The sequence below is a fragment of the Lonchura striata genome, chromosome 6 (assembly GCF_050655825.1).
Source record: "Lonchura striata isolate lonStrDom1 chromosome 6, ASM5065582v1, whole genome shotgun sequence".
Taxonomy (NCBI): domain Eukaryota; kingdom Metazoa; phylum Chordata; class Aves; order Passeriformes; family Estrildidae; genus Lonchura; species Lonchura striata.
The window spans coordinates 5,148,539-5,172,670 of NC_140708.1; the positions used below are offsets into that span (position 1 = coordinate 5,148,539).

General features: G+C 45.4%; 3 protein-coding genes across 11 annotated transcripts; 1 reads left to right on the plus strand and 2 right to left on the minus strand.

The window, feature by feature from the left end:
* Positions 1-10,138, minus strand: ECD (ecdysoneless cell cycle regulator). The gene is made up of 13 exons (XM_077784806.2): positions 9,924-10,138; positions 8,498-8,615; positions 8,053-8,140; positions 6,904-7,082; positions 6,036-6,231; positions 5,007-5,135; positions 4,736-4,861; positions 3,891-3,976; positions 3,041-3,147; positions 2,442-2,619; positions 1,932-1,999; positions 1,634-1,854; positions 1-1,163 (listed from the first exon to the last, which is right to left on the minus strand). The coding sequence occupies exons 1-13, from the start codon at positions 10,117-10,119 to the stop codon at positions 951-953; spliced, it is 1,905 nt and encodes a 634-aa protein (XP_077640932.2). The 5' UTR covers positions 10,120-10,138; the 3' UTR covers positions 1-950.
* Positions 10,098-22,966, plus strand: FAM149B1 (family with sequence similarity 149 member B1). 9 transcript variants are annotated; one of them, XM_031505149.3, is made up of 15 exons: positions 10,098-10,224; positions 10,839-10,943; positions 11,084-11,195; positions 12,115-12,257; positions 12,624-12,743; positions 13,311-13,481; positions 14,379-14,566; positions 14,827-14,957; positions 15,499-15,552; positions 15,989-16,098; positions 16,390-16,569; positions 17,462-17,588; positions 17,919-18,047; positions 18,565-18,646; positions 19,361-22,966. In XM_031505149.3, the coding sequence occupies exons 1-15, from the start codon at positions 10,190-10,192 to the stop codon at positions 19,432-19,434; spliced, it is 1,761 nt and encodes a 586-aa protein (XP_031361009.3). In that variant the 5' UTR covers positions 10,098-10,189; the 3' UTR covers positions 19,435-22,966. The 9 variants fall into 9 exon arrangements, 7 of the variants coding, with proteins under 7 accessions (XP_031361009.3, XP_085440035.1, XP_021392770.3 ...); XM_085583909.1 differs by lacking the exon at positions 15,499-15,552; XM_021537095.3 differs by lacking the exon at positions 10,098-10,224 and having other exon boundaries at positions 10,661-10,943; positions 19,361-21,148.
* DNAJC9 (DnaJ heat shock protein family (Hsp40) member C9) lies at positions 21,430-24,124 on the minus strand. The gene is made up of 5 exons (XM_021537097.4): positions 23,866-24,124; positions 23,485-23,622; positions 23,115-23,369; positions 22,342-22,425; positions 21,430-21,922 (listed from the first exon to the last, which is right to left on the minus strand). The coding sequence occupies exons 1-5, from the start codon at positions 24,043-24,045 to the stop codon at positions 21,791-21,793; spliced, it is 789 nt and encodes a 262-aa protein (XP_021392772.1). The 5' UTR covers positions 24,046-24,124; the 3' UTR covers positions 21,430-21,790.
* Between the last annotated feature and the right edge of the window lie 8 nt (positions 24,125-24,132).

A 24,132-nucleotide genomic window follows, 5' to 3' on the forward strand; every position in this document is an offset into this window, starting at 1 on the left:
TGCTGTCTGTGTATCAAGAATCATGATGTATTTAATTTCAAATGTATCTTGTTGAAATTAAAGTTGTCATATTTAAAATACATTTTTCATTCATGAAAGCAACATGCTACATGCCTTCTAGCCACATTTTCACTCAAAAAAACCCAAACTGCTCAGCCTGGACTCACACACAGCTACTGCTGGCATGACATCAACATTCAGCAATAATGGAATTCATTCAGAAAATGATCAATGATGAAAAAGCTTTCACTCCAAGAACTGATACTGCACTGAGGAAGTTATGCAGACCTTCAAAAAACTTAAGTAATCAAGCTGTATTTCTGTTTTTACTGAAATAAATTTTAAAAATGCTTCTGGCCAGTATTTATGCATTTGATCCAACTACTGTTCAAAACCTTGTGCTTAATAAGGAGCAGGCTCTTACAGTAATTGTCAGAAGTTCTTACAATGCAGCATCATGCTCTTGGGAAGGATTAAATGTCTGCCCAACATTTCACCAACGTTCCCAAATCCACGAGATTCTTCCTACAATGTGGTATTTCACCACCTCCCCCCGAAGGCAGCAGCATTTTCAGAACAGGAACTGCTTCCCAGATATTGAACCCACTCAGCAATGGGTAAAAGGACATTTTAGAAATGTGGCAAATTGGATCACTGATTGGAAAAATGGAAGAGAGGTTTTGTAATAAAAGACAACCTCATTTGAGTAATTCATTCAACATAATTTTTCAGTGTTCTGAAATTGTGTTAGCACTGGGAAAATCTCATTTCCATCCAAGACAGTGTCCAGTCAGAAAGCTTTTGCAGGTAAATTCACTTTGCTGAAGTGACACATAATGAACAGAATGCTCTAAATTAAAACCTTTGGCCTCTTCTTCCACATCCTGCCCGTCTGTCTGTGCTTCATCTCCCCACAGCCATGTCTTGTCCAAAGCCTCTCCCTGCATGGCTCAGCTGCCAGTGAGCTCTGTGTTCTCAGGGAAATTCACCCCCAGGCTCTGTAAAATGTTCGAGGTGGGTCCTGCCAGGCCAGCCTGGGCACTGTAGGACTCAAGCAGGTTTGCCACCAGGTTCATGTCCACATCCACGGGGGCCAGCTCAGCATCCTCAGCTCCACAGTCAGGGCCAGCACTCTCAGACGGGGCTGCTTCAACAGAACTCGCCTGCAGTGAGCACAAAGAGAAAGGTTTTCAAATTGCATCAGCAGATTGAAGGGAAAAAAAGGCAAATCACAGGAGAAAAGAAACAACAATTCTGCAGCCAACAAGGTCCAGTACACTCCAGAGTCTTGACAGAGAGCAATTCAGCCACCAAATGCTCATGCCACTGACAGAAAGTGTTCCTGAGTCCTGGCTCAGCTTCCTATGGGAGAAAATGACTACAGGAACTTGCAAGTGAAGATGCAGCTGCTTACCATAATACTAAAAACAGGGAAATGGAACTAAGTCTTGGAAAAGATGGGCAAATGCAAAGCTTAGGTAAGCTTTAGGTTGAAAAAACATATTATGGTGCAGGTACAGCACACTTTGCCTGCATGGGGGAAGGCTCTGATCACATTACTCAGAATGGCCACTTGTAGCACATTTCCTGTTTGGAAATTACTGCTCCAAACCAGAGCTCAGGGCACACTCACCCCTCTCTTTTGGGTGGCGAAACTTTTCCCAACGTTGGTCTGGGCCAGCTCACGGTCCATCTCCTTCATGTACGCCTTGAGACTGCCCACGAGCTCCTCAGGAGACACCTTCTGCTCCTGCCTTTGATCCCCAGCAGTCAGGTCTGCATCATCCCCATCTGAGAAACCAAACTCCTCCTCTTCATCCAGATCATCAGAATCCAGCTCCTCCGAGTCCGCCCCTGGGCATTATTTTGTGTCAGTACAACAGCAAAGAAATCAGGGCAGGGATTTATTTCAAATAAAGAAGCAATCTCACCTAAAATTTTGTCCAGTGCTTTTGTAAAAGAATCCACATCAAAGGTAACATGGGATTCATCAGATGACCTGAAATATAAAAATAATTTTTAGAAACAAAGCTCTTATACTTGCATAAGCCTGACACAGGCACAAGCCATATTGATTTCTTTCAAGCCAGGACTGAAGTTGGGACATTAGAATTTAGAAGTCCTCAGAAGTTTGAAGCCTGTATGGATTAGACATGAAACGGTGAGTGGAAGAATTCTTGGCATAAAAGAGAAAACCTTTGAAGACCACAAAATCAAACTGAGTGACAGAGAGCAGCTCAGCTTGCAGCACGTGATCCTGCACCAGTGTCACAGTGGTACCAAGCTGATTTAAAGCAAGTGCATGTTCACTGCTATGGCTCTGCTTCAGGCCCTGCTCAGCACAACACCTTCAAACTCTGATTCTCTGCATCACAGAATCAACCACAGGCTGCAGCAGGGCGCAACATCCCACACCAGACCCCAAACTCAAGTGATACTACCATGGCATTTCTGCTCCTTCATGCGTGGAGACTTTGGACACAAAAGCCTTCATGCTCTCAGCAACTGTTTCCAAGTCATATTTTTGCTCTTCCTCATTTGTGGAAGGAAGGGACTCCTTTCTTGCCTCCTGCAGCATCTGATCCAGAGCATCTGGTGCAATATCCAGCCAGCTGTCATCTGAAAGAACACAGGACAGATCTGGGACTCTGCACAAGCCTGCTGGCCACAGGGCCCAAACCAGCTCACTGACAGGACTGCAACCCCTTTGCAGCTCAGTTTTGCAGTTAAGTTTTTGGGCTGATCCTGGGTCACACACGGCATAAGGCAGAGAGAGGCTGAGAAGAACAGAGTGGAGATTTCTTTTCACTACTTTTAGACTCTGCTTTGAAGAGGTCAAACTAAGAGATACCATTCTAGCCACTGAGAATCCTTTGGCCACTAAGTGGAGGAAGAAAGGCTTCCTCTAAATTGGGAGAGCCAATCCAGTATTTAGGCTTAATGAAGGCTGCATTTACTCTCCTTTCAGCGCTGTCAACATTCCCCCTCTCCCCCCGCAAATAACCACCTGTAACAGGAGTAATTCCCCCAGCCAGCTCACCATCCTCTGGAGGAAGACTAGCTGCTTCTCTCTCAAATTCCTTCAGATCAATGGATGTTGTCTGTAGCAGTGTCAGGATTTCATCACCTGGGCTCACTTCATCAGAGCTAGAAGAAAAGAATTCAATTTACTGAAGCGGATTCAATGGGATCACATGCTCTGCATTCAGGTTTGCAATCAAATTCTTCATGTTTCCTTCTGTGTAAACACATCAAAAAGGGAAATGAACCTGGGGAAGTACCAGAGTACTACGCAGAGTATTGGCCAAAACAGGACACAGGCAGTCCCTGCAATGTCCAGCTGATGGCTCCAAAGCCCATTTGTCACGGCTCTTTTTCTTTACATTTATTTTGCCTTGGTAAATATTAAGATTGTCAGATCCCAAACAACACAGACTGGAAACTCAAAAAAACTAAGAGTCAAGGTATTATGAGCTGGCAAAGCCTCAGACATTCTTGTAGTGATTAATTTTTTGGACTTGATCTCCCAGAGAAATCCACAGCCAGCCCTTTGAGCAAAGGAGACAGATTACCCTGTATTTATTATTCACTGAGACTGCTTTTCAATGAAGCTTTTATACACTTTCTACAGTCAACAAGCAAGTGATGCTTTTCAGTCACCACCTGGAAACCCCTTGGAAGAGCTCAGCAAAACGAAGATAAAGAGTTACTCAAGCCAGAACTTCTCCTAGTGGAGCATTCTGAGGAATCAGTACTTGTGTTTCCTGGCCACAGCTCCCATGTTAAATGTACAATGGAGAAAAGGGTTCAGGTTTTTGTAGCAAGGATTTCAAAGGTCAATAATGAATTTGTAGGGTATGTGACACTCATGAATTTCACATAGCTCTTACTCTTCTGGCACGGAAACAAATCGCTGGAAGTGATCTTCTGCCATGTGCAACAGCTCCAGGTACTTCGCTGATCCTTCCATTTCTCCCTGTTTAATGCAAGTCACAGGCATGAATCCAAATCCTGCCCTTCCTCTTCACAGTCAGGCTTCCTAAGGATGAGTGTTACTAGACAGAAATGCTGAGAGAACCAAAACAAGTAAAACCTCTTTGCCAGGTACTTGGAACTCAATACAGCAAAGGGGCATTCCTATATTTGAAGTATATTAAGGTGTATTAACCTAAGAATTTCAAAAGAGTTATCCAATTTTATAACCTTCATGTAAGTAGTCAATTTATGTCCAATTTATTAACTCCAAATAAGTAGTCAAAGGCATGTTAAAAAAAAAAAAAAAACAAAAACAAAACCACAAAACCTCACAAAAAAAATCCCCAGAACTCACAAAAACCACACAGACATAAAAATTACACTTTCATGGGCCCAAATATGTCTATGGTTTTATGTATGGATCTTGAACAATATTTAATTCTAGGTGTGGAAATGAAATGTAAACCAGTGAAATCAGTTACACCTCACACAATCATATATGGTGGATCTCTTCATTCAAGTGTATTTCTCCCCTTTCTTTAGATGAATGAATCAATCCCCAAATCTTGCTTTTTCCTTTCTAATTTCCAAAATAAATTCCTTTCAAAGGGGAACAAACTGCACATGTCCTCTTTAAAGACATTCATTCCTTTTAAACAGAGACAAGGATTCAAGTTCTTGCCCCACTGCAACTCCTTCCACAAGTTCAAGGGTTAAAGTTTATTTCCCCTGCAATGTTTAAAAGCACACACTGCTTCACCTTGAAATAATCTTTCTCCTTCAAGCTCCTGAGGAATCTCTCCCACAGAGGACTGCTTAACACGCTTCTCTTGGCATCAGGAGCTACTTTACTGCTCTTGGAGCACAAAATTTCGAAGCCATGAGCCTGTAGATAAAAGATGCAACAACAAGAGGTTCTCCAGGTGTGATGGACTTTGCTCACATTTCTCTGCACAAGCAGGCAACTTCCAGCCAACGACTCATTCCCTGGCATACATGAACCAAGTCCAAAATGCCCCAAAACTCATTACCAGCTTCATGCCCAGCTCGTGGGCTCTGTACTGAGGATGAGATGGGGCGGGCAGGGTGTATCCACTGCGTCTGTCTGGAACAAACTTCTGCTGTGCCAGCTGTGCATATAAACACCGAGTGAAAGTCACCTGAAACAGCCAGAGCAGAAACAAACACTCCCTGCAGCCTGACTGATGGGGACAGGCAGCAAACTCCTCCAGGCTCACCAGAGTGTGTTTGAAGGCACCCATATTACAGACAACACCTGAGACTGCATTCAAAATGTGACTTAAGAGAGATTTTTCTGATAAGTTGTTTTTCAGACTTTACAAAGTATGTCCCAAATTGAAATGCCCAAGTAAATATGAACTTTTGTCACTCAAAATACATTAGGAAAAATCCTTGATATTCTGTATTTGCATCAACAAGGTGTATGTAAAATTAAATTTGAATAAAAGATTTTGGCAACAGTCTAGAAGTACAAAATTTGACTCTAAAGCTTTTTTTCAGGAGTTCTGTGGTATAACTCTCTAACAAAATGAATCAGATACAACAGTGCTTGGACAGTGCCCATAAAAGACTTCATAAAAGCTTTCACTGAGCTGTGAGAGCACAGCTGAGAAGGTGGAAGGCCTTGGAGTGAACCACTGAATAGGAGCAACTCCTCATGTTGGCTGGCAGTGCTGTCAAAATGCTCTGATCACACAAGGCGATCAATTTACTCAGCAGGCACTTCAGCAGAGGAATTGTTATCACAACCTCTGGTTTCAGAAACAATTCTCTCATGATCAGCCCCTTCAAAGTCCAGCCACATCAATTCAGAGGAGCTATTAATGCAATGACCTGGAAATTCATCCCTAGAGCCAGAAGGGGAAAAAAACCAACAGAAAACTGGCAGTTTTAAGTTAAATCTCTGTGTTTATACCACTGGCCACAGAACCCATGTCAGTGACAGAAGGGAATTAAGTGAGTTAGAAGAGCACATACCAGGGTATCAAAGGCTTTAGAGGAGCACAGCAGGGCCATCAGCGGCTCCAGAGAGCACTTACCAGGGCCATCACTCGCTGCTCGGCAGGGAAGGCTCTGAAGGGGCGCCGACAGGCCCGTAAATCGCCCGCATCCCGCAGGTAGAAGGCCTGGACTGCCGCAGCCACCAGGGACGGGCGCAGCCTCAGCACGGCCACGATTCCGGCCGGGAGGAAGCAGCGGGCTCGGTGCAGCGAGGCCTGGATCCGCTCGGGATACCTGAGTGGCAACAGAGCGTGGGAAGGTACTGAGAGGTAACCCCTCCTTCTGTACCATGAGGCCCACTTCACTTTAATATTCACCTGCAGCATGGGTCAGAGGATCACTCTGGAGCTAAAACTTGGCCAATCTAATGCCTAGAGTGTCTGATTCTATAATACATATTTATGTAAGTGTTCATGGCTAAGAAAATTGAATCCCCCACATGAGTAAGATGAGTCCCTGTGAACTTAACCAACATATCCAGCTATGCAGTATTCATCACCATACTCTGGGAGTTACACTGCAAAAAGTTCTTGCAAAAAAAATAAAGCACAGGCCTGAACACAGTTACGAAAAAACTGAAGCTCTGGCAGTTCTGCTGGTTCTACAATTTAGGTCAAATCCTCTATGTAACTGTCAGATTTTTCAGTCTAAGAAGGATGTGAAGGAAGAGTAACTCTTGTCATTGTCAAGGGTGGAATCACAGCAGTGAACCAGTTTCAGATCCCTGGATCACAGCCTACAGGACACTGATCCCCCTCTTTCCAAGAGTGCCACAGAAAAACCTTTGGCTGCTGGTTTCTGAAGAGGAACCAGCTTTAGCACATCTGTTGGGGAAATGTTTAAAGCCCAGAGAGCACAGAAGCAAACTCCACTGTTGCAGAGAACCGACATGCAGCCCCCACGTACCCTTGGATGCGTTTGTACAGCGCAGCTCTGATGGGCTCTGCAGCCAGGAACTCCTCGGAGCGGGTGGATAACAGCGCCAGCGCCTGCGGCACCGTGAGACAGGGAGCAGAGAGGGGCCAGTCCTGCTCCGAAGGCTCCGACAGCGGAATGATGTGCAGCTCTCCTTTGTAAAAGAACACCTGGCAGGCAGCAGTGCTCTCATCACACAGGGTAAGAGCACTCACACACAGAGAGGGGTGGGAAATTTCATTTCATATACAAATGCATCTGCCTGAACACAGAGAATATACAGTACAAACAGGGAACCAATACAGGGAGCAGCACAGCCTTTATACAAGTTATTTGAGATGCCAGAGACCACGATCCAACCAGTAAAAATCCCAATTTTACCTGCAACAAGTTTCATCAAAGATATCTTGTTTCCTTAATAACAACAATAACAAGTTTCTCTTCAACTACAAGTGCTTCAGGAGAACCAGCATAACCTAACTGCTTCAGAACATCACAGGGATTAAAAAGCATTACTTCAGGTGCTCTATGTGACCTATCCTGGTTCCTGATCCCAAGAAAAGCCCAGATTCCAGATTACAACGTTCTCAACTCCCTCACTCTGTCTGTTCTCTCAAACAAAATGAAAATATGAGCCTGACAGTCCAGGTACACACTTCCAATCAATTTTTGGGTTGTGTTCCATCCCGTTTTAGGAACTTGGAGTAGGGGAAAAATAATTAAACAATATTTTGTTAATGACCAAATTAATTATTTCCATTTTGATCCACTGCAATTAGCAACCATCCATACCCAGGTGAAGGTGTCTGCTCATTATTTCGCCTGTACCAGACAAAGCCTGTGTCCTTACAGAGACAGAAACACTCAAACCCTGAGCATTCCCTGCTCTGAGGGCAGCAAATCCTCTTGCCTAAACACTCCTGAACATGGTAAAAAAAATTCATCCAAATGGTTCCAGCAGAGCTAGAAAGTTCAGGTGGATACAGGAGTGCTCCTGAAGGGAGCAACAGTAAGGGACACACAGCACTCTGGATTTTCAGAGGCAGCCAGACCACTTGGCTAGAAGTGCAAGAGAAACTCCAGCTGCTACATAAAAGGCTACTGTGGCCCCCTTGCCAATTGTATACAAGTTTTACTCACCCTGTTTTCACTGTTCTCAGGATTCAGCCACTTTGGGAGAAAATCAGCAGCTTCTATCAAAAGAAACTCTCCATCGTTGTCATCAATCCTGGCCAAGGAGAAATTAGTTTCTTAGCAGGAAAAGCTTTGCAGAGCACAACAACACACTTCTGAATCCATGTCTGCTGAGGATTTTTAATATCCACCATAGACCCCCCATAGAAAGGCTTAGGTTAGAAGGGACCTTGAAGATCATCTGGTTCCAACACCCTTGCCACAGGCAGGCACACCTTCCACTAGCCCAGCCTGCACCAAGCCCTATCCAACCTGCCCTTGGACACCTCAAACATGAATGGGATGGGGAAACAGCTCCAAGGACGGGGAATGTTCAGACAGGACCTTCACAGCATAGGCACTGCCCCTTCGCAGCCCTCCCACTAAAGCACCTCAGCAGGGCCCGCCTTACCTGGCTGCCAGCCCCGGGAACTCCCTGGTGATCTCCCGGAGCAGGTACACAATGAACCACTCATCCTCCACGTTATCCCCAAACACGGTGGTGCCGCCGATGTGCGCCGGGGTCTCGCCTGGACGGGGCACAGAGAGGAGCGGTGGCTCAGCAGCCCCTGCCCAGGAACAGATTGTCCACACAGGCTGCGGAGTCTCCCTCCCTGGGGATACTCCAGACCGTGCGGAGCAATCTTGAGTCCTGTGCTCTGCGATGACGCTGCTGCAGCGGGGAGGTGGCACCAGATGCCCCACTGGGTTAACCCTGCCGTGACACTGAGAGGAGTCTGTGGAGCCGCCGCGTCCTCCCTCACTCGCTCCCGGTTCCCCTCACTCGCTCCTGATTCCCTTCACTCGCTCCCGGTTCCCCCTCACTCGCTCCCGGTTCCTCCCACACACTCCCAGCTCCCCTCACTCGCTCCCGGTTTTCCTCATCGCTCCCGGTTCCCGCTCACCCGCTCCCGGCTCCCCTCATTCGCTCCCGGCTCCTCCCACACGCTCCCAGCTCCCCTCACTCACTCCCGGTTCTCCTCACTCGCTCCCGGCTCCCCTCACTCGCTCCCGGTTCCCCTCACACGCTCCCGGTCCCCCTCACTCGCTCCCGGTTCCCCCTCACTCGCTCCCGGCTCCCCTCACTCGCTCCCGGTCCCCCTCACTCGCTCCCGGTTCCCCCTCACTCGCTCCCGGCTCCCCTCACACGCTCCCGGTTCCTCCCACACGCTCCCGGTCCCCCTCACTCGCTCCCGGCTCCCCTCACTCGCTCCCGGTTCCCCTCACACGCTCCCGGCTCCCCTCACTCGCTCCCGGTTCCCCCTCACTCGCTCCCGGCTCCCCTCACTCGCTCCCGGTTCCCCTCATTCGCTCCCGGTTCCCCTCACTCGCTCCCGGTTCCCCCTCACTCGCTCCCGGCTCCCCTCACTCGCTCCCGGTTCCCCTCATTCGCTCCCGGTTCCCCTCACTCGCTCCCGGTTCCCCCTCACTCGCTCCCGGTTCCCCTCATTCGCTCCCGGCTCCCCTCACTCGCTCCCGGTTCCCCTCATTCGCTCCCGGTTCCCCCTCACTCGCTCCCGGTTCCCCCTCACTCGCTCCCGGCTCCCCTCACTCGCTCCCGGTTCCCCCTCACTCGCTCCCCTTCCCCGGCCGTCGGGTCCGCCTCACACGCTCTCGGTTCCTGGCCACCGTATCCCCCTCACATGCCCGCAGTTCCCCTCACACGCTCCCGGTTAGATCCCGGCGGATTCCCCTCACACGCCGTCGGTTCCCGACCTCCGGGAGCCCCTCACACTCCCGCAGTTCCCCTCACACGCTCCCGGTTCCCGGGTCCCCCTCCCAGTGCCGCCGCTCCGGGCGCTCCTCCCGCTGCGCCTCCCGGCCCGCTCCCGGCTCACCGCGGCGCGGCACGTAGCGCAGGCGGAACGGCTGCCGCTGCCACACGTAGGCGGCCAGGAGCGGGGCGAAGCGCAGCAGGGCCAGCTCAGCGCAGCGCCGCAGCAGCGCCTCGCCGCCCGGGCCCGCCGCCGCCGCCGCGAACAGGCGGTAGCGCACCGCGTCCTCGGGCAGCGCCGGCCGCCGCAGCGCCTCCATCGCGCCGCGGCCGCGCTCCGCCCCCGGCGAGCAGCGGCGCGATGGCGGCGGCGGGGCGGCGGCGCTGAGGATGATATCGCGATACGCGCGGAAACCGGTGCTGGCGTGAGTGGCTGCCGCTCCCCCGAGGCCCGGCACGGCCCCGAGCCCCATCGCGGTCCCGGTCGCGATCCCCCCGGCCCCGCTCCCGGGCCTGCCGCCCGCGCTCCCCGCTGCGCCAAGCAGGGCCCTGTGACGGCCCGGTCACCCCATGTCCCCGGCGGCAGATGGCTCCCGGGGTTCCCGAGCAGCGGTCTCGAGCAGACACCGGTGTGACAGAACGCGATTAAATCCCTGTAACTGGCTTTTTTCTCCTGACCCAAGGGTTTAGTCAGTTCTGACTTACTCGGCTCGTTTACTCTTGTTCTATTTAATTCAACTCAATTAATCTACAGGGATAATGGCGTTGTCTCTGCTTTTAGGGAGCTGTAGGCCAGTTCACAGCATGTTAGGTTTAAGTTGAACTGATTTTGAAGCAAGACCTTTAACTCCATATTTATCCTAGAGTTAGTTTTCACACCTTAAACCTAGAGCTTTGGTGACAAGAATTAGCTTTGTAATAGTCATAAATGTGTGCACAGTCCTTGAGAAGCAGGAAAGAAAAACCTATAAAACTTATTGGGAACTCGGTCAATGTTTATTCTTGTAAGTTGTGCCAAGTCCCAGTGCTGTTTTTTCAGACAAGGACTCCCAAAACATGCCCTGAGGCATCACCCACTGCCAGAGCCAGGGGCTCAGGTGTGCTCAGCCACACCCACGGCTGAACACCTCGCCCAGACCTCCAGGTACTTGTCCTGATACCTCTGATCCAGCTGTTCTGATCCAGCTGGGCTTTGTTTACTGACACACTCGATCTCTCATTGTTTATTGTCCGCTGTTTTGCTTTCTTTTTGGTTTTGCTTTTGGCTCGACGTGCGCGTTTCAGGGAGTCGGGAATCCATAAGGGATCGGATGATCATGGGGATCCACGGACTGCTAGTCAGGGTTGGGCTGACACCTCCACAGAAGACAGCTCAGTCTTCTCCTGGGGCTATGACGTGAGTAGAACATAATCATCCAAGCCAAATCGAGCACAGAAAGACACTTGAAATACCACTGCAAAGACATGTTAGAACAAAAATGATTGGATCTGTCAAAAAATCATGGTAGTGATTATAGAAAGAATACCTTTTTTACTGCTTTCCATCTTTCAGTTTAAAACACACTAGGCTCATACTATTCTGTTAATATTCTGCATTTCCACTAAAAATGTTGGAAATGTAAATCATTTAGTGCATAATTGTATCTATAAATGCTGTTCCTGTGGAACCCCAGCCATGGCTGGATGACTTTGAGATACTTGGCGTGCGTTTATCAAACTTCTGCATCCTTGCATGTTTCTCAAAATAGAGTAAGCTCCTAAAACATGATTTTCATTTAGAAATGTTTGATTTATTATCCTTCCATCAAAGCCTAGTGTGGTGTTGCCTTCTGGGAGGTCAGATGGAGCTGTTTAGATATAAATGACCCCAGAACTGACCCCATTTTCTATCACATGTAACAAAGGGCCTGACCATCCCTCAGGGTCAGTGTTTCCCACCAGCCTGCATTGCTTTTTGTGTTGCTGTTGTTTATGGACACTGGAAGCAACAAATCCTCTATTGCATTAAAATATCACTGAATTTTATCCTTTCTGTTCTGATTCCTTTAAGTCTTGTAGCTTAATATCATAATAACGATATTTCAAAATGTTCTAATAGTTTTTATTGCTGTGTCAATGTAAGGTTTTTATGTGGCTGCCAACCGTCTTAAGACCAGGCTACATCATCTCTGGGAGAAAATGATTTAAAGTTAAAATCTTTTTCTGCAGTCCTGCTAAGCTTTAAACAAATAGTTGTGTTTTCCAATTATATTTTAAAAGATCAATTAAAAAAACCCTGCAAATGCTATTCATGAGGTATTTTCTTTCCTCTCCAGGAATTTGACAAAGCTGCCACACAACAAGTTCAGCAGATGTTCAGACAAATTGATGAGCTTCTATATGAGCAGAAAGAGAATGTTCATGTTGAGGGACTGCGGGAAGAATGCCACCAGTGGTCCTCCAGCTTTCCGCATCTCAGGTATTTTATTAATGATCTGATGCTGGTACCTTCACAAGGCTAGGGATGCACACAGCTGCTTTTAAAACAGGGGGCAGGGTGGGTTTATGCAATTATGCAGTAGACAGAGGAAAAAAGATCACCCTGGTGATGTGCCTGCCTGTCATTAATAAACATCCTTTTACCCCACATGTGGTTCTTTGAGAGAGGTTTGTTGCTATCTCAACTGACTTGCAGAGCAGAATTCTCTTAGAAAACTGAATGTCACCAGGAAAACTGCACAGCTTCCCAGGAGAAATTTTAGGATTTGCTGCTGTTCTTACAGCCTTCAATAATCGTACTGTGAAGGTTTTTTGCTGTATTTCTCCTTTGCTTTTGCCGTGGCAGGGTGGTGGGGAAGCAGGTGGTGACCCCCACAGATGAAGGGTATGGATGGTACTCGAGTTCCCCCTCGGGCAGTTTGGCTCCCTCCGATGTAAGTTCACCACAGGAAAAGGATTCTGATGAGTAAGTACCAGCAGTGAGCCTGGATCATGCCAAGGTGGGAAGGCAGGTTTGTTCTCTGCATCTTGAGCCTGAACATGCCAAGGCTCTGTGAGCCTTCCTGTTAGGCCGAGTTTTGAACACAGCACACTCTTTTTTTTTTTTTTTTTTCTCCATTTTTAACTGAATTGAGTACACTTAGAATAGCAAGAACACATAGGTGTGCTTTTGCTGAGTAAATAGAAATATCTTTGCTGCTGCTTTCTTAAGAATATATGTGTACTGTAGCTGGTTTTATTATTAATAATCTGTTGAATTTGCCTAGGCTTTAAAAATTACAAAGCACTGTTAGTGCTGCTTTTATTATTTAATGCTTTAGAATGCTTTTTAATCAGCTTTGGATATTTTTTCCCTGAATTTTCAGGTATTTCAAGAATTAAAAGGTATCCAGACCAGAAGTTGTTACTGTAATGAATAATTGTTTGGCCTTGCTACTGCTTGCCCTTAACAACCATGCTTGTCTCTCAGTTATTTGAGGTGGAATAACAACTTATCTTTATTTCTGCTTTCTGAAAACTGTCACCTGTCCAGATTTAGTGTTTTGGGCAAGAAGGTGCCTCTTTTTGTTGCTCCTACTCAAAAAAAGTCCAACCCTTCCAAGCCTCCGACCTCGTGTTCCTCAGAGAGCGATGAAGGGGAAGAGGAAGTAATTCTCTCTGAAGGCATAGTGGAGGAATTCTTGGCTTTTGACCACAGAGATGTGTAGGTATTGAAGATTAAAATAGTGTCCTGGGGTTTCTGCAGTTAAGATACAGATACTTGATTAATTTATTTATCTTTTCTCTAGAGAGCTTTCAAAGGCCTGAGGTTGCCTGGGCACTGGGAATTTTCCAAACCTATTTCCTAGGACAATTTCTTTTGCTAAATTATGTTTAGGAATTTTTGGATAATTTTTCATGCTGTCCATTTTTGTGCTCGGTTTGAATAATTCATTCTATCATAACTAAGAGCCTGTGTAATAATATGTATTTCAACCCCATTTATTTTTTATACTATGTCAAATTCACTGTTGTTGCGAAACAGCAGAGTGCTGCTTCTGTTTTGTACTGGAATGCTGGGTGCATTTTCAGTGGTATTTTTAAGAACTAGAGTGGATTTTATGCTTGGCAAGAAACAATTACCACTATTTTTATCTTTTTACCCCTTTACATTATTCAGCACAGTATACATACAGTATGAACATGTGGCCTGGGTAAGAACTCTGGAAGGTGCTGTCAGTTCCTGACTACTTAATTAGTTTTAATAATTAAAGCCACTTATCTGCCTGAACCATTATAGTAAAATTGTTATGTTTCTTGGTTTTACCAGACTAGAAAGGACATTGCTGCAGCAAAAAATATCACTCTCTTGTCTTCAGCATTCTGTCCTGTCATTAGATTTGGAGCCTAACAATGTGATGTAGAAATATCACTCTAACAACTAATTTTGATTTTTTTGACATGAATTTCATCTCATGGGTAAATTATTGTTCATTGGAGTATGATTTATAATCATTCTGTATAGGGAGACCAGGGAGAGTCAGTCATTTCTCACTGAGGTCAGTGGGAAAGCTGAAAGTAAATATAGTTTCTGACGCAGGTAATACTTACATTTTTACAGGGAGGAGGAGTTGCATGGGAGGAAAATGGCACTGTCCTCTGGCAGACAGAAATTGGGGTTTCCTCCTGTCTCTCCCTATTCCTGCATGAAGGATTCTGTGCTCACGTTTGTGTTTGATGATGTCTGGAGTGAAGTCCTGGTCTGCATGGAAGAATTGATCCTCAGACACTGGGAAGGGTCAGCCTCTGGTAAGGATTCATAGTGAAGGTGAGGGCTCAAAAGGGGATTTCAGCTAATTTTATAAAGATGCCATGGGAGAGTAATGTATTTGGGAATGATCTCTTCAGTGGAAATAAAAAGGTTATTTTGCTAACAGTGTGAAACATTTCTTCAAAAAACTTAGCAGAGCTTATCAGCCAAGGGAACTCTCACTAAAAAAATTTTGATTAATAGCACTGTCCATGACTAGCAGTGCCAGTATTGACAGGAATTCTGTTGCTTTGCACAGATGATGAGAAGAATATCATAACAGTGGAAACGCTGCGAGCAGATGCCATGAGCCCTTTGCAGCTGGATCCTCTGCCAGCACTGTTACCTCGGGTGCCACACACTAAGATGCCCTCGGTGACGCCAAATCTGGTAAGGATTTTTAGCCAGCTGTTGTTTAGTGTGGGGATGAATCACAGTGTTACCTCAGCAGAAAGAGTGGTTGTGTTTAGATAAATAAATGGTTTGGACTTTGTGTGAACGCTGGCTGTCCTTTCTGACACTTGAGTTCTGTTATTCCTCAGCTGGAAGTTTTAATTCTTACTTCCTCCTTGAAGCAGTGTTTTATATCTGTGTGTGACAACCATGAGGTGGCTGTTGATTCAGCATGTAGTTCTTTCCACAATTCAATGTTTCAATTAAAGGGTGAGATTGAGGAGTGTGTGTGTGGGATCCCATTTTCACATTAATAGTTATTTCATCCAGCAAGAAAGAACTCTCTGCAGTTCTAAACCAGTTTTTTTTCTCAGACACTAAATTTAACTGTATAATCTGCTTTAGATGATCTGCTTCTAGAGTGGTGAGCACCAAAGTGTTACCTGTTTATTCCATTTTAATTCAGCTCTTTCCTTATTTCTTTCTCCTTTATTTCTTCCCTCTGCCTGTCCCTTGTGTCCCTTTACTGTGTGTGTAGTGCCCAAAACCCAGAGGTGGCCGCAAAAGCAAAAAGAGGAGAAAAACACTTCAAGTATGTATAGGATTTTCTCTGCTATTTTCTATTTGCTCTTCTTATGGTGCGTGGAATATGATGGTTTTTTTTTCAGATAAGTCTGTATCTCAGAAAAGGACTCTGCAGATCTGTTCTTGACATAAAATGTCAATATAGGCTGAAAATTATTTTTGTAAAGCTTCTGATTATAGTAATTGTTGGAAGATCAGCAAATGAGCTGCTCAGTTGAAAAATATTAAACATTAGGGCATTTTCTAAAAAGAAATTCAAAAAAATTAAAGCACTATCATTCAAAAAAAATTAAATGCTAATCTCCCCCAGCTGGGGAAATAATATAACTGAGTATATATCTGGATGTCATGGAAGAAATTAATGACTTTTCTCCAAAGTGATATACATATCTGTATGTCTCTGCCAAACAGTAATTTACTTACTTATTTTGTTTTAATTTCAGGTAAGTCTCTCTCAAGAGTCAAGTAGTTCTCAGCATAATCTGAATGGCTTGATGGTGATCCATGGGATCCAGTTACATCAAAGGAACCTGCCTGTAGTGGAGAAAACACTGTAAGATCACCTGTAGCAAATAAAGTAGAGCACTTTCACTCTGAGAGGGATTCAACCCAAAACCTTGTAAGATAAATTCTTCTGCTGGAGAAAACAATTATTAGTTATTTTCCTGCTTGGTTATTTATTTGTCCTCTGTAAAAATTGATATAGTTACTTTAAAAAATCAACACACATAATTTCTGCCTATGTATTTTATGAATAAAGTCACCTGTAGGCGAGCACTTTGGTAACAGCAGTTGTCATGCTGACCATCACTCTTTTGGTCTTGTAATTTTTTCTTGTTGCTAGGGTCCTGGACGACAAACGGCCAGGCTCGAGTTCCCTCCTCTCTACCCGGACATGGCCAAGTCGTCCCCTGGAGCTCAGCACCTCGTCCCTGTCCCGCTGCACCAGGAGGAAGAACCCCCCGCCACGGACCCTGCAGCCCATCGGGACCCCGCGCTCCGGGGACGACGTCTGCAGGCGCCTGTAGGTCCCCAGAACAGCCTGTCCCTGCAGGGCACCAGGGTCAGAGCATCCCTGGGAAGGGAGGACATGGATTACGGGGGTAAGGAGGGACTGCTCCTTAAAGCACAACTCCCCTGAGAAAGCCGAGTCGTTAAAGCTGACGTTCAGTGTGCTGCCAGCTGTGATTCAGTGAATCACACACAGTCCCATATTCAGGTAGTTTTGCGCATGAGCAATAGGTCACAGTCTGTCCTCTGCAAGCAAGTGAACGCCACCATCTCTTCCTTGACACGGCTGTCTCTTTCTGCAGCCTATTTTCAAGATAAATTTTTAAATCTGCATGTTGCTATCCTAGCCCAGACTGGATTATAAAAATGCTTAAATAGGTTATCTATTGGACCAAAGGTCTCCTAGTGAGCTAGCCCTCAATCATATCTAGAATATCTTTCTTCTATTTTGCACAATGACCTGACTGAATAGAGTCACTTACAGGGACCACAGGGAGTATCAGGAAACAATGCAGGATTTGATAGACCTGTCTATTCCATGTGTTCTAAATTACTGTAGTTTTAGTTTTGCTGTTTACCTATAAATTCATCCAGTCGGTTGCTTTCTTGTCACATACCGCTGAGAGACTTATTCCTTGTCCTTCCATAACTGGTGTTTCTCCTTCCAGTATTTTGTGTTTCTGTTCCCTTTCCTCAGGCTTCAGTCAATCTAAGTGACATCTCTGCTTGATTAAAATGTATTTTTAAATGTAAGTAGAGAGCACTAGGAAAGTATTTTCTAGATTACGGTTTGAAGCTTTTCCAAGGTATTCTTACAGAAGGCCAAAGAAACTGACAACATTACACCTTTCCACCTGCCAAACATATTAACTGTGTTTTTTTGTGTTCTTACTGGTGCATTCCAGCCTGACTGCACAGGAGCAGGTGATGTCACCCTCCCCACTGCTGCTGAACAGAAATCACCCCTTGCCACCCATTGCCACCACCACTGTGGCAGAGCGTGGGAGCACCACAGGACCCCACAGGCAAATGGTAACAGGCACAAGAATCTCATTTTATTACGGGATAATCTAAAGTTGTTATCACTGCTTGTCAAATTACACAGCCCAAGAGTTCCAGTTTATTTGTTGTTTTGTGACAGAAGGTGAAATAGATGATCAAATAGAAAAATGTATCAGTTTTGAGTAACAGCATCACCCACGCTTACCTGCTTAATTCTCAATAATGCAAATTGAATGTTTCCCTCCTCATAACTAGGTATAAAATAATTCACTTGGAAAAAAAGCTTTAATTCCTGGGTTAATTATTTTTGATGAACTGCTTCTCTAATTAAAAGCCGTAACTCTGTTACTCTCCTTGCAGAAACCACGAGGGAACTCGAGCCGCCGTGCTCACAGTGTCACAACACAAGAAGACACTCACCAGCAGCTCCAGGAGCAGCTGTTCTTACCTGATCCCTTCTCCAGGCCTAACACAACCAGCACACCCTCGGTAAAACATGGCTAATTACACCAGATCATCCTTAATTACTGAAAAGGGTGCTTTGAGAATTAACATCAGTGTCCAGTCTGTTTCAGTATCAAACACCCTCAGTTTAATTTAATTGGAACTGCTACTCTACTCATACCTTCTTGTATCTTAACAACGTGATTCTATCCAAGCTTTGGAAGCTGTAATATCAGCACAGCTTTTAAATTGCTGCTTGATTGGTTTCCATATATAATTTCAACATCCTGGACTCAGCAGTTATAAAATCTGCTTTGGAACAGCCCAGTATTCTGAGATGGAAAGACTGCCTCCAACTGGCCCAATGATCATACTAAATATGTGTTAGAAAAGTGTATTTTCTACTTCTAAAGTTGATTTGACCTTTCTTTAAAAACTTTGCTTAGACCTTCACAACATCTAACTCATTACCAAATACACGTTTAAGTAGTTTTAAGTTGTATTATAATCTTGCTGGGGTTTTTTTTCATGCAAACAGAAATAACTTGAGCTGTTTTTCCAGCCCCATTCCCAGCGCCGCCGTTCTTGCACTGTTACTGATTATAGTATTCAATCCTGGACAAGGAGAGGATCCACAAGTTCAGGTATGCTCATCAATCACAGGGTTTAGTTAAGATCAAAGGAGGTTTTTGGGACAGGGATGCATTTCCTACAGGGGTATATTCCTACAGGTAATTTACACTGGGGAGGTTTTTCAAAGTTCCATCCATGTCTTTAATTTGCCATTTTACAGATGTTATCCTTGCTATGTCTTACTCTACTCCAGAGTATAGCTGGGTGCATTTTGTTGTTATTTTTTTTTTTTTTTTATTACACCAAGTATTTAAATCAAGTAAGGAAGCTTAATGTTATCAGCCCCAGTGCCTCTCAGTGTGCAAGTTGTCAGCTTAAACAGAAGTAGTGCCTCTGTTAACCTCAAGTTACTAAAACTGAAGTAACTTGTTTTCAAACAAGCAAGGAGTGGTTCCTACTGAAATTAAATAAATATCTTCCCTCCCCCACCAAAAAAAAGCAAGATGAGTTTTATGACTGCTGGTTTTGACAAACCAATTTGAAATAGCACAAAAGCTTTGTAGACATGAACACTTAGTGAAATCAAAGAATGCAGTCACTCCCTGCAATGCAGCAACTCGGCAAGCACAAGCTTTGCCCTTTTTGGAAGTTATAAATAAAGCAATTGATAGCCATGTGTTAGAGTAAAAAGACACTTAAGTTTTAAGCTAGAGGAAGTGTATTTGATAATTAGCTGTAATTCCTTCCCAAAGTCTTGAGGCTGTCCATGATCTCTTGTTTGTCAGGTCTTCCATCACACGGTTCTGTGAAAGTCCATGGCCGAAGTGGATCAGGCACAAAGAGCAAGCAGAGGCACTGATGTGCCATGGAGAAGCATTCACCCATCCATCCCCCTCCAGAGAGTCATGAACCACCTCTTTCCCAGCAAGGTCAACGTTGTTTACACAGAATTTTCAAACACCCTTCCTTACAGATAGTTATTTTTATATAAATCTAAGCAGCAGCTGCCAAAGATTAGAAGGGACGCACTTAAACATTCCATTTCCTACCAGTAGAGAAAGTGATGCTCCAGTGGAAGGGTGAATACATTCCAGTGAAGCCCAACTCCTAAGAAACCCAGCAAGCACTCTGTCTGTGCTTGTGCTGTTTTCCATGAGGCTGGTGACAGGTTCATGTCCTTACAGGCAGGTACTGCAGGACCTGCTCATTTTTCCCTCAGGAAGGTTAACCCAGCCTTCCACAGCTGTAGTGATTTACATTTTTTAAAAAGTGTATTTGTATGTTTAAAGCAATATTGTACTAGCAAAAGCAAGCACTTAGGCAGATGTTGAATGCTGTGGTAGCTGCAGCAGGTATGAACACAGGTGTGTAGAACCAAGGCTGCAGAGCAGGTGACCTGGCAGCTCCAAGGGCAGCAAAACACTGCCTCTTCCTGAGTTATAAAACCTTTTACCTCTTCCTTAGTGACTGAAGAAAGCTGAGCAGGCAAAAAAGAAATTTCTTACTGCAAGTAGTTTCAGACAGTACTCAAAATCCTCCTGGTGAGACATTTTATGGTAACTTCACAGAACACCTCAGTGTCCCTTTGTAAAAATTCATATAATTACACAAGATTTCTTCACTCCAAGGTAGAGTTCCAGAAGCCACTGGAGCATTGGAGCTTTTAAGAGCTGTGCCTGCCCTGTGTGACAGACCTGACAGAGGCTTTTGCTGGAGTTGGCCTTGTGGCTCCAGATAAAACAAATGAAAGCATGAAGTACAGGCTTCTCAAAATAAGTGATTAGTTGAAGGTCTTACTCCCAAACAGTAACTGCCAGACTGAAATGTAAAAACAAGCTGAGGTAAGCACTGGCTGCATTTAAACAAAGTTAGGATGCTCCACAAAAACAGTTGTTCCTTTCTAGTCCAATTAAAGAGCACTATTTTCCTGTATTTTCTTATTCCTTAAATTACTGTTCACAATAGGAAAAAATCTTGTTAGTATTTTTTATGAAGTGGCTCCCCTATTTCCTCACTCCAGACCAGCTAATAATTTTTCATCCATATTGAAGCTCACAAGTCCAGTTGATCCAAACATGCTTCAATCAAAAACAAGGAAATGTGCAAACATAACTGGGTTAGCCTTCTTTGCATTTCCAGAAGTTAAAAAAAAAAAGCAGCTCTGAGCTCAGTCTTAAGTTTTCAGAGAAGGAAGCTGATGTTCACTAGAGGCCTCTATTCACTAAACCATTTCAAACTATAGTCTCTCTTCTGGAACACTGTGCAGTGTTGTCAGTTATGTCAGGCAAAGTGCAGATCAGCATCCCATTTGTATCCGTGCCATTCCTCAGGGACCAAGTGAGTTTTCTGTAGCACAAGAGTTACAAAAGCAGACAAATAAACTTGAATAGACTTCTGTTAACATGGTGTAGTGTTTTACAGCCTAGAGGGGTCAGTGGGTTTAAAAAATGCAGTTGCCTCCTAAGGCCATTTCTGTTATTTGGTACAGATGGCTGACACCAGGGACTGCTCCTGGACTGTTATTTATTTTGTGTAATAAAAGTAACCTTCAAGCCATGTGTTATAAACCACAATTACAGGCTCTGCTTTCTCAGAATCAGGGTTATTTTTGAGAGCAGACAAGTAAAAGGGAACAGAGAGACCATCTACCTCTGGCTTCCCCCTAGGAGCTGTTGTTGAAGCTGTGAGGGCCTTCAACTCCCAAAGCGTTCACCTTGAGATTCCTACGCCTTTGAAACACGATCCTCCCTGGAAGTGTGCAGGATTTATTTGACTGAAATCAGAAGAATCAACACAATTGGCTTGTTTTAAATAACTTATTTAGAAAACACACAGAGAACTGAGGAAGCAAAACTGAAAAAAAAACCCACCTTCTTGTTTATTAAATCAGCAATTTTCCAAACAATCTTTATAAAAACTACAGGAGTATCTTGAAAAAGACCTGTTGAGCTGATGTGCAAAGACCTTTAAAAATAGCAGGAGGTTTGTTACAGAAGAAATGTGTGAGTAGCACACATGGATCTCAACTGTAGGGCACCCAAAGGGTTGGAGACAGTAGCACAGGAATGCCTTGTCTTCCCTGTTCAGCATGCGTGCCATGTCATTCCTCCCACTTAGAGCCAGTCAATGCACACAGTCTGAAACAGGAGCCCGGAAAACACCCCAAATTCTCCCAAAGCCACGTTTCCATACAAAGTGAAACCTGGTATTTCAGTCTACGCTGTTCCTTCTGCCTTTCTTTTCTTGGCTGAGGCCTTCTTTCCTCCTTTCTTAGTACTGTTCCCATACTTTGATTCCAGATGGGCGAAGAAGTTATCCATTTCCTTTTCTCGCTCTCTGCTTCGGCTCTGGGCAGGGGGGAAAAGCACACCAACCAAGCTCAAACCTTTTGCAACTTCCCAATACAGCTTATCCTATTGAAGTCTGATAGCTACACAAAATCTTGGACTACATCAAACATGTTAAATACAAGCTACAGAAAGTTTAGCATCATCATTAAAACTCCCTGTGAAACTGCCTAAAACTAGAAGTTATTGCATAAGTACTCCAAATATTTAACTCTTGTAAAGTTTTAAATAGACACACGTAATAAAATCCATACTGTACTATGATTCTAATTAAATTAAAGCACATAATTAACATTAAGGCCAGGTTTTAACCTCAGGAATTCAGAAGATATGCAAGGATCCAAAATCAAAGACCCTCAGGGAAAACACAATTATAAACCAGTAACAAAATTATCTGCAACAAACAGAAGAAGCCTTACTTTAATCAGCGCTTGCAAGTCATTTTCTCCACTAAGGCCCAATTCATCTTTAGTCTTTTTTGCCTCTTTAGCTTCTTTTTCTGCCTAAAAGAGTAAACAAGTTTTTTTTTATAAGAAGTATTTTCCATGTTATCTGACCAAGTCTTACAGGACTTACCAATGGGGTTTTTTTTGGCATCTGTATACAAATAGCTGCAGGGAAGTCCGAAGGGTTTCCAAGTTTGGCCACAGATAAGGAATCAGGCAAAGGACGCCCATTCTGGTTCCACCATTTAGCAGAGCAGGAAGTTTTTCTGCTCTTTCCCAGTGTTGAATGTGATGTTTGTCCCCATCCCTGTTCCCACACCCATTTATTTTTTTTGTCTTGGTAGATACTACAATAACTTAAAGACTACTGTGATGTGCATATAACATTCTATAAAGTGTCCAAAAGCATACAAGAGTCCATTTAGGTTAGAGTAGTTTCACACCTGCCAGAAGCCAACCAAAATGTATTTTCACCACTTGTTTGTTTTTGTTAACTCCAGCAACTCACAGCTTTGTAGATAAATGCAGGGGCATGCTAAACTGTAATGTAACTGTGTATAATAAGGAAATAAAGAAGTAGAAAAACCTTTCACAATGATTTGGGGTGGGGGGTGATGACCACAGGTAACCAGATGTGAACAGTACAGTGTGTAACCCGGCAAACCTGTGACAAACATCTCAAAAGAAAAGTGTCACTTATTTCTGCCAAGGGTTAAAGGTTATGGTAATCGATTGCTGCAACCTACCCTCTTTCTTCTGGACATCATCTTCTGCTTTGACTCCTTTACAAAAGCCTTGTAGGACGGGAGCTCCCCGGAGTCGATGGCTTGCTTGATCATTTCCCGTATCCTGGGCTCATCTGTGTAGTCCACGCACATCACAGACTCCATGATCCGATCCATGTCGCCCTTGAAATTCATGTACGCTGCCTTCACATCAGCCAGCTCTTCCTCCGAGTTTTTGTAGCTATTGTGGAAGTCTTCAACGTCTTTCATGGTGACCTGGAGCAAAGAGGTGATGCTTTGTGAGTTACAGGACTTGCTCATCAGGAGGATTTAAGAGAAAACACATCAAAACGAAAAGTTCTTCCGTCTCCCAGCCCCATCCCGCTCTCACCTTGAACAGCAGGTGCCAATACTCCAGCCAGTCCCGCCCGTCCTGCAGCGCCTCTGCGTCCTCGTCCACCATGCCCGTCTCATCGTACGCTGCGCGCTGCGTGTCGTCGCTCAGCACGGCGTACACCTTGCCCAGGATCTGCGGGACGCAGCGGTGCCCGGGAGGTCACTCGGGAGCGGTCACTCGGGGGTCAGTCACGGTCGGGGCTGGTCACTGGGGCGGTCACTCGGGGTTCAGTCACTTGTGGGACAGCGGATCAGGGGGCCAGTCACTTGTGGGGTGGTGGGTCGGTCTCACTCGTGGCTGCCACCGCCCCCCTCCCTCCCTTTCTCCCTCCGTCTCTTCTTCCCTCCATCCCTTTCTCCCTGCGCCTCTCCTCACCTGGAAGCGGCGCGTGGCCTCCTCCTTCTGCTCGGCCGGGACGCGGTCGGGGTGCAGGCGCAGCGAGGCGCGGTGGTAGCCGCGGCGGATCTCCTGCGCGGACGCGCCGCGCCGCACGCCCAGCACACCGTACAGGTCGGCGGTGCCGAACGCGGCCTCGCACTGCTGCGGCAGCGCCATCCCGCCCCGCCGGGACCGCCACCAACAGCCCTCCGCCCTTCCCGCCCGCTCCGCGCCCCGCCTGCTGCTCCGCGGCTGCGCCGGGCG